We start from the raw sequence: 15,997 nt of genomic DNA, 5'->3' as shown, positions 1-15,997 counted from the left end.
TGATATATTAATCAATTTGGATGAGACAACTCATATGATTGCATCAAATTTCTTCTACTGTTTTATGGATCTGATCCAAACCCACTTGGCTAAATTTAATTAATTTTAATGAATCTATTTAAGGAAAAGTGTAATGTAAATGTTACGCTTCTCGTATTTTTATAATCATAAACTAAGATTGATACGAGGGCTTTTCACATATAAATCCGTCCATGATAACTTTACACTTGCTAAATATCTTGGCGCATCTACATGACTCTCTCTTACAAGCAACAAGCTGCTTCTTGTTGATGATGGAGTTGCTTGTCTTCTCCTCCCCAAAACCTCCTCTCATCCTAGTCACTTTCGCAAACGTTCGCAGTATTTGTGCTGAAAAAGGCACACATGGCGGCATTTTTTTTTTTCTTGCAGAAGCAATTGCTCAGAGCACCATATTTTGAAATGAGAATTTCGGATTTGTTTTCTTCTCAATTTCCGGAAACAATTATGACCTTAATTTGGGGCATGGTGAAGGCATGGTCAATGAAGTTCAAAGATGAGCATACATTGAATGGCTGCCATATTTTATAACTAAATTATTAATTTACCGCAAAAGAGCACTCATAATTTTTTTTCTTAACGTAAAAAAAGAACATGAGTGTTTTCTTCTAACTTGAAGGATTAATGTTGACTATCCATAAGAGGTTGTTGATGCGTAAAAACTTACTTCTTATGAATAGTCTACCTTAATCCTTCAAGTTAGAATACAACATCCATATTCTTCCTTCATTTCAAACGAGATCTAAATCAATTTAGTAATCTAAACTACTTTCAGTCTAATTCTCTCCATATCAAACGCGGCATTAGAGTTTCGAGTTTAGAATTTAAAATTTAGGGTAACTATCAAATGTCTCCATTCTCTTTCACTTTTTACTATTTCATTTGTTGAATATGTAACTTTCATCTTTCTTGAAATACATTCAATTGGCACTCACTGGCATTTGCAAAGAGAGACTCCCCTTACTATTAGTCCAATCCCAGTCAAAACATCACTCTCTTATCTCCTCTCTCTCTCTCTCCCTCCCCTGAATACATGCTAGGTGACCCCCACCCCAACCCCAAAAGTCCATCCCCTACTCACATCACCATCACTACCCAATCTAACAACGCCACCTGTCCCAGTGATCCTATTGAACGCCAAAACAAACAAAAATAAAAGATCGCCCAAGTCTTCTCCAACCCTCCCTCTTTCTTCTCCTCCTAATCATGGACTCACAAATCCAGTAAACCACTCTCTCTCTCAAGCTCTCGTCGTCATAGCCATGGAGAACTACTCCTACAGCTCCTACCCGGAATCCGGCGACTCGTCCCCTCGCTCCCGCGAGATCGATTTCGAGAACCCTCCGCCATGGGACGTCGAACAAGCCAATTCGCAGTCCCAGAACTACAAAGTCAAGTTCATGTGCAGCTATGGCGGCAAGATCCTCCCCCGCCCGCACGACAACCAGCTCTGCTACGTCGGCGGCGAGACCAAGATCCTCGCCGTTGATCGCAGCACCAAGTTCGCCGCTCTCGTCTCCAAGCTCTCCTCCCTCTCCGAAACCGACGTGTCGTTCAAGTACCAGCTCCCCGGCGAAGACCTCGACGCCCTGATCTCTGTCACCAACGACGACGACTTGGAGCACATGATGCACGAGTACGATCGGGTCTACCGGACTTCCGCTAGGCCCGTCCGCATGAGATTGTTCCTCTTTAACGCCAGCCCCGACGGCGGATTCGGGTCGGATGGTGGAAGATCCGATAGGGATCGGTTCGTTGAAGCTCTAAATTCCAGTCCCGCCCAGGGACCCGACTCGAATTCCAAGCCTCCTGTCCAAAATAACGTCGACTTTCTCTTCGGTTTGGAAAAGGGAGGGGTCGCTGCCGTCGTGCCGCCTCCTCCGCCCGCGGTGCCTGCGGTACCGGAACACGTGGCGCCGCCACCAGAATTCCAGGTGAGGTCGGGTCACGGTGACCGGGTGATCGGGTCGGATCCGGTGGAGTTCCAGAGGCATTTGCAGAGGCTACAAATTGCAGAGCAAGATCATCAGCAGGCCATGTATCGGAGACAGGTTGACGAGAATCTCGTCGGAGGGTACGGCGGCGGTGCCGGAGATTATTACGTACAGAAACTTCCAGAGAAGGCGCCTCCGGTGACGGCGCCGCCGCCGGCGGGGTACTGGGCGGAGAAGCAGGTCCCGAGTGTGGGGTTTCCAGGGACGGCCGCACCTGAACAGCCGATGTACATGATCACAGCCACCACCGGAGGCGGCGCTATGTATCACGCGCCGCCGCCAATGGTACGACCGGTGACCGGCCCGCCCGGTCAAGGATACTACCACATGCAGCCGCGGATGGGGTCTGAAGTTTACCGGGATCAGCCGGTGTACAATGTGGTACCACAGCAGCAGCAGCAGCAAAGTACTCTGCCACCGCAGCCTCAGCCAAGTACTCTGCCTCCGCAGCCTCAGCCAAGTACTCTGCCTCCGCAGCCCCCAAAATATGTGGCGACGTACGCCGAGGCGTCGCCGTATACTCAGATGGCGTACGATAGCGTGACGGGGAGGCAGGTGTACTATACTGCGCCAGGAGGTGGGGTTATGCAGCCACCGCAGCAGCAGGCGTACCAAGCTGTGGGTCCCCCGGCAGTTGGCGGTGAATTGCGAGTGGCTGGCGGGTTGAGTCAAGAGGGTAAGGTGGTGGGTTCAAAGCTTCCACAGACTTCGGTGTGATATTTAATTTTTAATAAAAATTACAACATATATTTATATATATCTATATATATATATTATATAATATAAATAGATGAGATAAATTCGAAAGTTAGTTATGTTTCTGCTGTTCTCGTGTTTGATAACATATGGTGGAAGTATTATTATTAGTTTTTGCTTTTCATTTTGTATGCTTTGTTCGAGAGAAAGATATTTATGGCTTTTGTGCTGTATCTTGCTATTTATCTTTTTTGAGAAAAGAGCCATAGTATTATTGATAAGAGGGAATAAGTAACAGTACCAAAATAATCGAGTTGTCGGGGAATTAAGCGAGTTTCTCTACGTACACGGACGATTTATCTTTTGAATTTGAAGCATACATATATCTCCTTTTGGATTCATTTTTTGACATAAAATTTCTATTTGAAGCACATATATAGCCCTTTTGGGATCCACTTTTTAACATAAAATTTCGTTTGTTGTGTGCTTCTGTGCATTCACGAATACAGAGGGGTTAGTAATTTTCAATTTTATCTCATGATTTTACTTTTTTCGTTGAGATTATTAGTCAATGCTCTTTTTAATCAGATTTTAAAAAAAAATTTATAGCTACGTTTGGCCGTATTTTTTTTAAAATGTTTATGTTCTTTAAGAAATACTTAAATTTTTGACAAAAATTTCGCCATTCTAGTAAAGTGCTTCTTCGGGTAAAAATAAATAAAAATTCCATGAGAGCCCTGAATCTTTGAAAACTTGTTTAAATGTGATTTGAATGAAAAACAAGAGGCTAAATAAACCCTTTTTCCATTTGCCTTTAAAAAAATTTATTACTTGAAAACAATTACAACAAAACGACTTTCGTTCATTTGCAATAATGTGCACTTGTCCTACTCCAAAAAAGAAGAAGAAAACAACAACAACAAAAAAAGAAAAAAAAAGCAAGATGTGTAACCATCAAAGTTAGGAAATTCTACTATTATTTGAGTTGCATCTTTCTATCTCTGTTGGTGTATGTGTCGACGTGTGGAGGTTTAGTTAGCTGTTGGCAACAATGAAAGAGACCTCCCTCTATAGATATGTAACAGCTCGAATTTCCACAAACAGGTGTGAATTTTCCCGGGAAACAAACAGCAATGATCAGCCCCACTTGCCACCCTCTTTCTTTGAATTCAAGCATAACCATGGACTGTCCTTTTCTTATCTTATTTTCCTAGCAACTTCGTCATCATCTTTCGCCCAAACAAAAAAAAAAAAAAAAGCAACTTCATCATCATCCCCACACTAGGAAGTTGTCACTGTTGGTTGACATATTTTAACAAGGGCAGGAAAATTTACGGTTTTGACCAATTGGCTGCAGCTGCATGTTGTATTAGGTTATCACCCATTTTTTTCATTTTCATACCTTGTTATTTTTACGCCGCTTAGTTATCAGTAGGTTTTTTCTTTTTGACAAAGCGATATTAAACTGCTTTAATGTACGAAAAGAAGAATCAAACTCGATTTGTATGCACGATGAAGCTAAGATTTGAAGTTTGGGGGCCCAGAAAATATAAGCAAATGTATACAAATTATATTAACATTAGAAACAAAATTCCATGGGAAAAACTAGCAAGACTTTTAAAACAAAATTATCTATTTGTTATAACAAAAAGGATCAGGAGCTTCACCCAAAATCGGTGTCTTGTCCAGCACCATGTCTTTTACATCTCTGTGAACAATCTTTTGAGAGTGTAGGCAGTTTACAACCATATAACAGATAATATTATTACTTCCCCCTAAGCCCAGCCACCTGATCTAACAATACAACACTTTGAGGCAGGTCACTTACACCCATATGTGTCACATTTTGTTGTGGATATGGCTAAAAATAAATTTCTAATTCAGAATGGCCCTTTAAATAATTCTAAGTTTTCAATCTAAACCTCATCAAAACCCCAAGTAGTCTTCATATCATCTCCGTTCTTACAATAAAAAAAATCCTCTTTCGTTTTGTGTAACGATCAAGGAAAACATTCGCCACATTTTGATTCTCCGCTAAACGTAAAAATGGTGAATCTAGAAGCGATCAGAATCATTGTAGGCATTATCGGTCAGTTATTTGTTTAGCGCTTCTGTTTATTTTCCTCTATTTTCAATCCAGCTCTCTGCCTATTTTCGTGACACTACACCAGTGAGAAAGATACGATTATTTCTACTCACATTTATCTTACCTATACTGTTTTTCTTGTTCCTTTTTTCTCATAGGTAATGTCATCTCTTTCTTTTTGTTTACCTCCCCATTGTAAGCTCTAGCTCCTTTCTCTTTGTCTCTATCTTTTTCTGATCTCTAATCTATGCATTTACAAAGATCTTATGTTATGTGATGAATTATGAAAATACTGCAGCACAACATTTTTGAAAATAATCAAGCAAAAATCAGTAGGAGAATTCAAGGCAGATCCTTATGTAGCAACATTGCTCAATTGTGCTATGTGGTCTTTCTATGGCATGCCCTTCGTCCATCCTGATAGCGTTCTTGTCGTTACAATCAACGGCTGTGGATTCGTTATCAAACTCATCTGCATTGCCATCTTCTTAACATACTCTTCCAATGCAAAGCGAAGGATTCTTATTGCTCTTCTGGTTGAAGTTATCTTCTTTGCTGTTGTGGTTTTCGTCACCCTGCACTTTCTCCATACCACTAAGGGCCGGTCTATGATAATTGGCATCTTGTGCATTGTCTTCAACATCATTATGTATGCCTCACCCTTGACAATCATGGTATGTGGAAATAAGTCATTTCCATATATTTTTATGTTGCAAAGATATTGCATGTCTTAAATATTTTTGAGTCGGGATCAGGGGACACACAAAAATCCACATAAATTGACACACATTTTGAACCTTTGGATGAATCATCGTCAAAGGGTTGAAAATCATTCACCAAGGCTTTATATATCTTACTTTTTGGGTGGCAGAAAATGGTCATCAAGACAAAAAGTGTGAAATATATGCCGTTTACCCTCTCTCTTGCTAACTTCTGCAACGGAATTGTCTGGCTCATCTATGCACTCATCAAATTTGATCCCTACATTTTGGTAATTCTCTATACATTTTTGTTGTTTCAAGTACGTTTATTTAATTATTTTTATTTTAAAAAAGAAGAGTGAATAATCATTTTTCTTTGAAAAATTTTGGTAGGTTCCCAATGGTTTGGGATCAATTTCCGGGTTGGTGCAGCTCATCCTATATGCCACCTACTACAAGACCACCAACTGGGATGAGGAGGATGAAAAACCAAAATCTGAGGTTCAACTCTCAGATGTTTAGAAACGTGAAAGAGGTTCTTGCTTCAATTCTTGAACTTTCTTATGTCCAACCAATTCTTGAGATTTATTCATTTTTCTTGTTTACAACCCACATCAATACTACTTGAGAGCTATAGAGACTAAAGCCAAGTGAATTCTCAAATTTTGAGGGAATTATAATTTTCAACCGTGGTCATAAGAAAGAAATTTTTTTATTTTTTTTTCCCCGATTCATTGTGCTTTTCATTTGGATAAGTTATTCCACAAAAGTGATTTTTAAACCTTTTACCAAACGAGTTGGGATTTCAAAAATGTCAAAATAATAACTTATGACTCCAAATAAGCAAAGCTAAACGACACTGAGTTGGTATTTTCCGGTTGAAAAAGTCAAAAGAAAGGCCATGAGTAGAGAAATGTGAGTAGAGAAATGATAAGTATTGAATATTACATATATGCACTCCTCATGTGGGTCTTCATATTAGCCACGTGATCGTTTCTTTAAACTTAAGTGAAGTTACTATTCAGATGAATTTTGTGGCTAATATAAAAGTCCACATTTATGGTCTATATATAACACTCTCACCATCTATTGATTGCATATCTTGAGCCTAATGTAAACTAAGAAGGCAAGGTGAACACGTTAGGGCGGGCCCAACACATGTTTGCTAACACCGTGTCACATCAGATTTGCCTTTGTTAAATCCCCAATAATTCATCCACAGGGCACATAAAAAAAAATTAATAAGCAATTTTTAAGCATAAGTTTCATATCATATCACTTTAGCAAAATTTCCATGTTTATATCAGGTAAAACAAGTTTGAAAGTGCCAATAATTATCTTTGTCATGCAATAAGAGAGTGGTTAATGTCTAAAATTAGATCAACATGTGTTTATGTGATTCACTCAAATCAATTTGAGAACAATCAAATACTCAAGGTCATCGTCAAGTCTATCACATTCCGTGATCGGCTCCACCGTAGCACAATATTGTCAGCTTTGGGCCACCCTATCTGCCCTCACGGTTTTGTTTATGGGAACTCACGAGCAACTTCCCAGTGAGTCACTCATCCTGAAATTGCTCTAGCCCTCAACTCGCTTAACTTCGGAGTTCCCATGACTCCGAAGCCAATGAGCTCCCAAAAGGCCTCTTGCTAGATGGAGGCAGGCATGTACATATAAGGCACATCATCCCCTCTCCGTTGGTCGATGTGGGATGTTACAATCCACCCCCCTTAAGGGCCCGACGTCCTTTTCGGCACACTCACACCACACGGCATAGTGGCTCTGATACCAAATTGTCGCATCCCGGGATCGGCTCCATCGTAGCACGATATTGTCCGCTTTGGGCCCCCATCTCTGCCCTCACGGTTTTGTTTATAGGAGCTCACGAGCAACTTCCCAATGATTCATCCATCCTGAGATTGCTCTAGCCCTCAACTAACTTAACTTTGGAGTTCTCATAACTCCAAAGCCAGTGAGCTCCCAAAAGGCATCGTGCTAGATGGAGGCGGGCATGTACATATAAGGCACATCACCTCCTTTCCGTTGGTCGATGTGGGATGTTACAAAGTCTATCTAGAGGAGGCGGCTGCAACTGAAAATATACTAAGATTTGGCAACATCCATTTGTACAAAGCATCAATACTATGCAATTTGGAGTCATCTTAAGATACCATCAGCCTTGCACTCCAAGGAACACATCTTTGAACCTTACTGTTGAAATCACCTGAAGTCAGCTTTACTAAACTTCCTTGTCTATTGTGTAGTCTAAAATATCGATAATATCGACAAAATATCGAGGATATTATCATTTTTTCGAGTTACGGATATTTCAGAACATATCTATACACATATCGAATAAATATCAATAATATTGACGATAATATCGGAAAATATCGATGTCGATAATTTCACTCACACTTCAGCAATATTTTGTCAAAATATCGCTATAATATCGATGTAATGGAAAAAAGGAAAGAAAAAAAAAACACACACACACACGCACAAAGCACACATGCAAAGGGGATTCGAACCCCTACCATTTCACTCCTCCAATACCTTAACCACCATCTTGCTTATGTTTCTATGTGGTACTAAGTCATTCATGTATTGTATAAAGCGTAAAATATTGTAGTAAATAATTATATATAAATGATTATGGTGTGTTTAATCTTCTTTCATTAATTACTACATTTTTTCTTTTTCTTTTTTTCTTTTTTTTTCCAGGAAAAGAGCTAATATTATTATAGCCGAACACTGACCTTGGCATCAACTGCCAAGGTATTAAATAGCCATTCGGGTTGTTTAATACTACATATAATCTACATTCACAGTGTTTGTCGGCTCGCTATATAATCAACTTAAATCAGTTAAACCCATCATGCAATGCATTTCCTTCCAATTTTTTTGTGATAAACTAATAGATAGTTGACTAAATGAACTTTCTCCAAAGTTTTAATAAAAATTTCCAAGTTTTTCTTCCAATTTTCGTGGTTTTTGTTCAATTTTTATTGATATAGATAATATCTTGATATTTCCATCGAAATTTATGTTTTTTTTGTACTACCAATATTTTCGATACCATCGATATTTTAGGCCTTACTAACTTCATATACTTTTAAGGGTTAATGGGTTGAGCTCTCTACCAAACCGAACCTATCCGTGTCCAGGGCCAGGTGAACTTGTATGCTTGCACTACAAGAAAAAAGTCATTTAACAAAGTGCATTGTGTGTTGTTGAAGGATATTAACAACACGCGGCGCACGTTGTTGACGTCGATGTTGTTAAAAGGTCCAGGGCTTCCGACAACACGCTTTGCATGTCGTCGTTGATATCAGTGCTCGTTGTTAACACCATTAAATGCACCTCACGCATATTGTGAAATAAGTGTACAATAACGTTTTCTGCACATTATTGAACACATCATTGACAACATTCGTATGCACGTTGTTGTTACATTTTTAACAATAGTCTTTGCACGTTGTCATACTAAATATTCTTCAATAGTTGTGCAATTTTCTTCAACCCTTAGTTTGGCCTCTCTAGATGGAACACTCTCAACTAAAATTGAGTGGCAAAAAAAATTATATTGATATACAAGTCTGCAGAATTGGATTACCTCTATAATTTTTAAAATTTTAATGCTTTAGGAACCCACAAACATCACTGTGGGAGCAAATATTTTAGCCTCCAATCATGAGACGCCACGTGGACAAAAAGAAATATCTCTTAGGTCAATTAATTATTTAGCAAGATAATTGACACCAAAAATATATATGGATCTTATCTTTATTTAAAAAGATAATATCACCAATTAAGATATTATCCTAATTCGGTGATATCATCATCAAATTAGGAGATTTGATCACAAGCAAATCCTTAATGGACTTAATCTCTACAATTTGGGAAAAGAATAAACTCCTTCTAAATAAAAGTTTATTCTTTACAAAACCCTAGCACGCAAGGAGCCTATAAATACAAGGCTACAAGGAACCTCTAAAACCAGAGAAAACACCATCTCTCTCCCTCCTAGCTGACGACGCCACCACCGCTGCCGGCCACATCTCTCTCTCCTCTCTACATATTTTTAACACGGCTCAACCACCACACACGACTCTAGCCGCCTAGTTCTTAACATAGAAAAATCTTCATACCTTTTTTAGATATTTTTTCTCCTAGATTCAATCGACCTAACTTAGGCATCGAATAGCCTTTAGCTAACACCCCCTCGGTGTAGTTTATTTACTCCGATTTTTTTATAGGAACCGAGGAAGAGAGAGAAGGAAGATCAAAGGTTGAAGAATCCACAAGTGAATATTCTCCCGTGAGAATTTTTGCACAAACATTTGGTGCTTTCATTGTGAGCACGAGTTATACTCAAAGCGTGCTCTTGAATCAAAGAAATTCATTTCCACCATTTTTTTGCTCAATCAAAGCCTTCCGAATAGCCATAGCCGGAAGTAAACACACGAGGAGCAAGACCGCCGCAATGGCCTAATCCACGATGGATCCAAACCTCCATGAGTCCGCAACACCAAGACAGCCACCACACACCGCCACTGAGGCCGTGACCTTATTTTCCTGCAACACCATGGCTTCAGCCAAGGTTCAAGCCGTTGCCACAATTCCTCCTGCTGTCTCCGTCTTCGAAACCATAGCTCTGGAACCAGCCGATGTTGCATCGCATCACGGCCCCATGGGTGGATCTACCTTACATCGCTTGCGGTTGGAACAACAGTGCACCTTAGATTCGCCACCAAAATTGCCTCGCATGCGACCATGGCCTTGCTGACACATCACCTCGCGGCAGGATCTTGCAATCCTCCTCGTGGGCTCTTGACTAGATCCGAAGCCTGCCATCATGACGTCGCTGCTGAACATGACTGAACCACCCATCATGACGGTCTCACCACTGTCACTGACTTTGGCCCGATCTTGGAACAAATTCACTCGTTCCCTCATTTGCCTCTGTGCTCAATATATGCCCCCGTGTACACCTCTAATGAAACCTTAACCCGTGTGCAATTAGGCTCCACACAATTCTCTCCTCCCGGTCCACGAAGTCAAATAGACCTCAGTCTGAGAGTCTATTGGCTGACCAAAACAACTTGGTGAGGCAGCTCCTCAACCAAATAAACTTGGTTCAAAACTTTGGCCTTGGACAACATGGGGAAGAGACAAGGATAGATGCACCGATAGGTAGTATGAGAAGTCCCTAGCAGGTCGAGCAAGAGAAAGAAAACAAGGAGATGGACAACAACGTGACTAGCATGTTAACAAGTCACAAGCATTCGCGAGCTACACTCAAAGTAGACAAAGTCTCTAATCTAGATTGAGTTCAAGGACCAACATGCACGAAAGGTTGGGAACGCGAGTCGACATTCGCGCCCACCTAGGCTCACAGGGAAGTATTCACGATAGGTTAGGCCCTAAGGAAGGCCAACCTAATGACTCTCGCAAGAAGGTTCGCAAGGAAATGCGCTTTGTAGTTCACTCCTGAAGAACCAATTCCCGTCGACAAGCAGCAGGGAATCTTTTGCAATCGCAGTCCACCAACACGCCACGCAGGCAGGACAACCGAGAAGGTCGACCCTTGCGATCCAACGAGGAAGTCAATTTGCGCTGCCCAAATCATGAAGGTCACCATACGCGCAAAGGACGTCGAAAAGCTTGTGAATAACTGGCTTCAAGACCTAAAGATTGGTGGAGATTTCGAAGATGCTCTGCATAGAGAAGTGGATCAAGCAAACTCCACCAATTCACCACCGAAATCGAGCAGGCTGCTTTCCCAAAGCAATTCTCAATGCATTCATTCACATGATTTAAAGGGGATTCAAATCTTGAGAGCTATTTGAAACAATTCAAAAGTGTTATGATTCTCTACAATGCCGACGACGCGCTGATGTACAAAGTGTTTATCATGACTTTGCAAGGGGCAGCCCAGGATTGGTTCCACACCTTACCATCTGGGTCGATCAGCAGCTTCAAGGAGCTAGCCTACGCCTTCACCAAGTAACACACTTCTTATCGGACGATCAAGAAGAACACTGACTACCTGTTCAATCTACGCAAGAAGTTCGATGAATCCTTTCGAGACTACGTCAAGAGATTCAAGGCAGAAAAAGCAAACATCATGGGGTGCGATGACTGAATTGCGTCTTCAGCCTTCAAGAAGGGCTTGCCAATTGAGCACGACTTATATCGCGAGCTAACTATTGCTCTTAGCCATACTCTGGTAGAATCACTGCGAAGAAGTCTACTAGGCAAGCCGACCAACCAGCCCAACAGGCAGGTCAGAGAAGCGACAGATTCAGCCACAAGAATAGTGCCAAGCGCAAGTCCCAAGGATACACTCAGGATGAGGATGATGAAAAACCAAAATCTGAGGTTCAACTCTCAGGTGTTTAAAGACGTGAAAGAGTTGCTTAAATTATTGAGATTTATTCATTTTTCTTTTTTACAACCCATATCAAGACTACTTGAGCTACAGACTAAAGCCAAGTAAATTTTCAAATTTTGAGTTATATCTTTAAAGGAATTATAATTTTCAACCATGGTCATAAGAAAGAAAAAAAAAAAATTTCCTCGATTTAGTATGCTTTTCTTCCGTCTCCAGTTCATTTGGATCAATTATTCCACAAAAGTGATTTTTAACCTTTTACCAAACGAATTGGGGTTTCAAAAATGTCAAATAATCATTTATGGCTTTAAATAAGCAATGCCAAGCAGGTACTGAATTGGTATTTTCAGGTTGAAGAAGTCAAAAGAAAGGCCATGTGTAGAGAAATGTGTTTTGCTTGATTTCATTCACATAATAATGTACAAATATATAGTAATACATGGAGTCCTAATACGTTAAGTATTGAAGATTTACAAAGACAGCAGCATATCCTGAGCCTAACGTAAACTAAGAAGGCAACGTAACATCATGATTCATGTCACATCATATTTGCTTTTGTTAAACCTAGGACTTTAAAACACCTACTCCTTTATAAATTATATCCCCAATAATTCATCGACAGAGCACAACAAAAAATAATAAGCAATTTTTTAACGTAAGTTTCCTATCCTATCACTTTAGCAAAATTGCCCTCTTTACATTAAGTAAAACAAGTTTGGAAGTGTCAATAATTATCTTTGTCATGCAATAAGAGAGCAGTCGATGTCTAAAATTAGATCAACAATATTAAAATTGTACAACAACATAATTATAATCACACTAAAAACACGTGTGTTTATGTGATTCGCCCAAATCAACTTGAGAACAATCAAATACTCAAGGTCATCGTCAAGTCTATCTATAGAAGGGGAGCTGCAACAGAAAATATATTAAGATTTGGCAACATCTATTTGGACAAAGCATCAATACTATGCAATTTGGACTCATCTTAAGATTCCATCAGCCTTGCACTCCACGCAACACATCTTTGAACCTTACTGTTGAAATCACCTGAAGTCAGCTCTACTGAGCTTCCTTGTCTATTGCCTACTAACTTCGTATACTTTAAAGGGTTAACGGGTTGATCTCTCTACCAAATCCGAACTTATCCGTGTCCAGGCCTAGGTGAACTTGTATGCTTGAGATACCTTGGCCTCTCCAACTTTCCAAACCCTATTCAAGCACTCTTGGAGACAGTCTGCAACCTCTTTAATCTGCAGAAACTGAACTTAAGGGCTGAGTTGAACATCAAATGCTTGGAGAGTTAGAGAGATGCGAAAGAAGCAAAAGATACTAACCTAAAAGAAAAGAAGGACCTTCACACTTTGGGATTGTCTTGGGGATATAAGGTCATCTCCAGCACTGGAGGGCTAAACATAGACCACCCATAAAATTTAGCCCACTATTTATAGTTTTTTTTATGAAATAGTGATGGGCTATATATTTACCATCTCCAGCACTGCAGGGCTCAATCATAGCCCCCTCAATATTATATTAGTTTTTAGAAAATTCTTAAAATATATTGGATAATTTTAGTAAAGTACTACTTTATACCCTATTTAAAATTTATTTTATAAGAGAAAAATATTTTCAGATAGGACTTGTTGCATACATGGGTCGGCACGGCATGTGATTAGGCCCCCATATTTATAATTAGATTTTTTGTCCACATGGCGCATCTTATCATGATGTAATCCCAAAAAATTTCATATAAAATTTTCGAGTGCCACTTGTCTGTACATGATTAGCCCTCTATTTCTTATTTGATTTATGTTCTCGTGACACATCTTATCTTCAGCTTCAAATGTCAATGAAAGAGATGTTTTGGGTTTCATATCTCACACCTTCATCTGATTCCTCTCCAATTTCCCTCTTTCATTTTGTATAATTTGTCATTCCAATTTAATTCTGCAATGGATACCAATTGGGGTTCCTCTTCTAATTCCAAATTAGAAGACCAATGGGAGGAGCAGAAACGCCAACTGATGGAGGAGCACGAAGAAGATGATGTCCGGAGGAGAGGAGACGCCAACTAATGTATGGTGTTTTGTGGCTTGTTTTTTGAATTTGTAATAAAATTGACAAATAGACATTAATCGAAAAACAATAACTAAAACATGTCTCCTCTCATCTTTTTTCAATGCTTGATTCCATTTGTTCAAGCTCATATAGATGTGCTTTTTCCACTGACTTCCACAACTTTCATGGTTTCTCGGGGTCACTTCAATGGTGTCTTCGTAAAGCTCGTAATATTTGTGAGAATCATGAGTCCAAAAACCCTCCGAGGTTTGGCTAGTACTGTGTACATTATCTTCGGTGACTTTAAAGAATGTGGAAATTAGATATAAGGATGCAAAGAATGTGGGAAATTATGTAAAAATGAAGTTGGCATTTATAGAAAAAAATTATGAATTTTTTAGAGTTTTTTAAATTAAAAAAATCAATAATTAGGATTTTTGAATATATATATATATATATATATATATATATATATATCCCACCTAAGAATCAGGCCATATTTGGCCCAACATTCAGCCTCTTTGGCCAATTGACTCGGTTTGACCCAATGGTATGACACATTTAGCCCACTACTGGATATGACCTAACAAGTCCTCAAGTTGAATTCAGCCATAGAAACTAGTTCGGAACAAGTGGAAGATACCAAGTATCTTCATTCAACACACCATCATCATTGCCTGGACATGATGGTGATTCTGGATGTGGGAAAGTAGTTCTTGAATGCCTTGATCCTCAAGCTTCCAGATTAGGTTCACTTGCCAATTCTCAGGGCTCTATTTGCAGGGAAGGGAAATTGTCAAGAATATATCCAGAGAAATGTGAGGGCACCCAAAAAGCATTTGCATCTCTAGAAAGAATAATCTTTAGAGACTTGTAATAATCTCTTTTCGTGAAATTAAGATTTCAGAAATTTTTTGAGGAAGAGTTGCTTACACCGAGTAAGCTGCAAACAACTCATAAAATGAATAGGCGACATACAGAATTACATTATTTATTGGGTAAATTTCACTTTACTATCCGGAAGTTTCTCAAAATTCTGACTTCACTACCTAAAGTTTTTTCTTTTTTTTTTTGGTATCAACTTCGCACCGAAGTTTTGTTTTCCTATCAATTTCATACTTTTGTCAGTATTTTCGTCAAATGTTCTGTTAACTCATGACGTGGCAACGAATGGGTCTGCAATTAATGACGTGTTAGAAATTTGGCCCACTAAATTCGCGCCATGTGGACATACAAATGAAATAATTAATAAAAATTTAAGTAATTTATTAATTAATAAAAATTCGAAAAAGAACAAACTTAAATAAATAAAAAAAGTATTTCTCCCTCTTTCTCCCTCTTCCCCTTCTCCCTCTTCCATAGCAAACAAACCCCACCCTCCAGCCGACGGACCACATGTCGACGCCGGTGGAGTAGTGACTCGAGTAGAACTTCCGGCGCTTTGTACTAGAGAGTTACAATCTCGTGCGCGTAACTCTTGAGAGGTACAGTAAAGGCGCGGCCGAGGCCGAGATCGGCGATCTTCAGAATCCCCATTTCCTCGTGCAGAAGCAAATTCTGAGGCTTGAGATCGCGGTGGAGAACGCCATGGGAGTGACAGTGAGCCACCCCCTTGCAGAGCTGGTAGAGGAAGCTCTGGACCATCGACGGTACCAATGGCCTCGGATTAGGGCCTTCCTAGTGTGCCACCCCCTTGCGAACGAGCCTAAACGAGCGACTCTTCTTATCCGTCTTCGCTCGCCGACTTCTTCTCCGTCGTTTACTTTGCTCGCCTTCGCCGACTTCTTATCTCTCTCTTCGAAATTTAAATTAGGGTTTCTTGATATTAATTAGGGCCTTTCATTTTAATTGTGCTGTGTGGTTGTGAGGACGTGGGGATGGGAGGTGGTGGTGTACAGAGATAGAAGAAGAGAGTTTTTTTACTTTTTGGTAGTTCAGAGAGGGGAATGCGAGAGAGAGAGAGGTGGTGAGAGTTTCTTTTTCTTTTTTCAATTTATTTTTTATTTTTTATTTGATATTTATC

The 15,997-nt window shown here is 39.8% G+C and overlaps 2 protein-coding genes across 2 annotated transcripts; both read left to right on the top strand.

Annotated features, from left to right (window-relative positions):
• The first annotated feature begins 997 nt into the window (after positions 1 to 997).
• LOC117637617 lies at positions 998 to 3,075 on the top strand. Its single transcript, XM_034372547.1, has one exon. The coding sequence runs from the start codon at positions 1,302 to 1,304 to the stop codon at positions 2,748 to 2,750; it is 1,449 nt and encodes a 482-aa protein (XP_034228438.1). The 5' UTR covers positions 998 to 1,301; the 3' UTR covers positions 2,751 to 3,075.
• A 1,700-nt stretch (positions 3,076 to 4,775) lies between these two features.
• LOC117638244 (bidirectional sugar transporter SWEET5-like) lies at positions 4,776 to 6,038 on the top strand. Its single transcript, XM_034373379.1, has 5 exons — positions 4,776 to 4,818; positions 4,974 to 5,010; positions 5,114 to 5,489; positions 5,687 to 5,806; positions 5,910 to 6,038. Exons 1-5 carry the CDS (start codon positions 4,776 to 4,778, stop codon positions 6,036 to 6,038), a joined length of 705 nt encoding a protein of 234 aa, XP_034229270.1.
• Positions 6,039 to 15,997: the final 9,959 nt, after the last annotated feature.

This window comes from Prunus dulcis, chromosome 8 (genome assembly GCF_902201215.1).
Source record: "Prunus dulcis chromosome 8, ALMONDv2, whole genome shotgun sequence".
NCBI classification, from domain to species: domain Eukaryota; kingdom Viridiplantae; phylum Streptophyta; class Magnoliopsida; order Rosales; family Rosaceae; genus Prunus; species Prunus dulcis.
This window is presented reverse-complemented; position numbering and strand designations above follow the sequence as displayed.

Excerpts from the sequence above, each read along its gene's own strand:
- LOC117638244 (XM_034373379.1), top strand. The coding sequence starts at position 4,776 with ATGGTGAATCTAGAAGCGATCAGAATCATTGTAGGCATTATCG. Across the intron at positions 5,490-5,686 it reads CCTCACCCTTGACAATCATG|AAAATGGTCATCAAGACAAA; the intron begins GTATGTGGAAAT and ends TTTGGGTGGCAG. Across the intron at positions 5,807-5,909 it reads AATTTGATCCCTACATTTTG|GTTCCCAATGGTTTGGGATC; the intron begins GTAATTCTCTAT and ends AAATTTTGGTAG.
- LOC117637617 (XM_034372547.1), top strand. The coding sequence starts at position 1,302 with ATGGAGAACTACTCCTACAGCTCCTACCCGGAATCCGGCGACTCGTCC.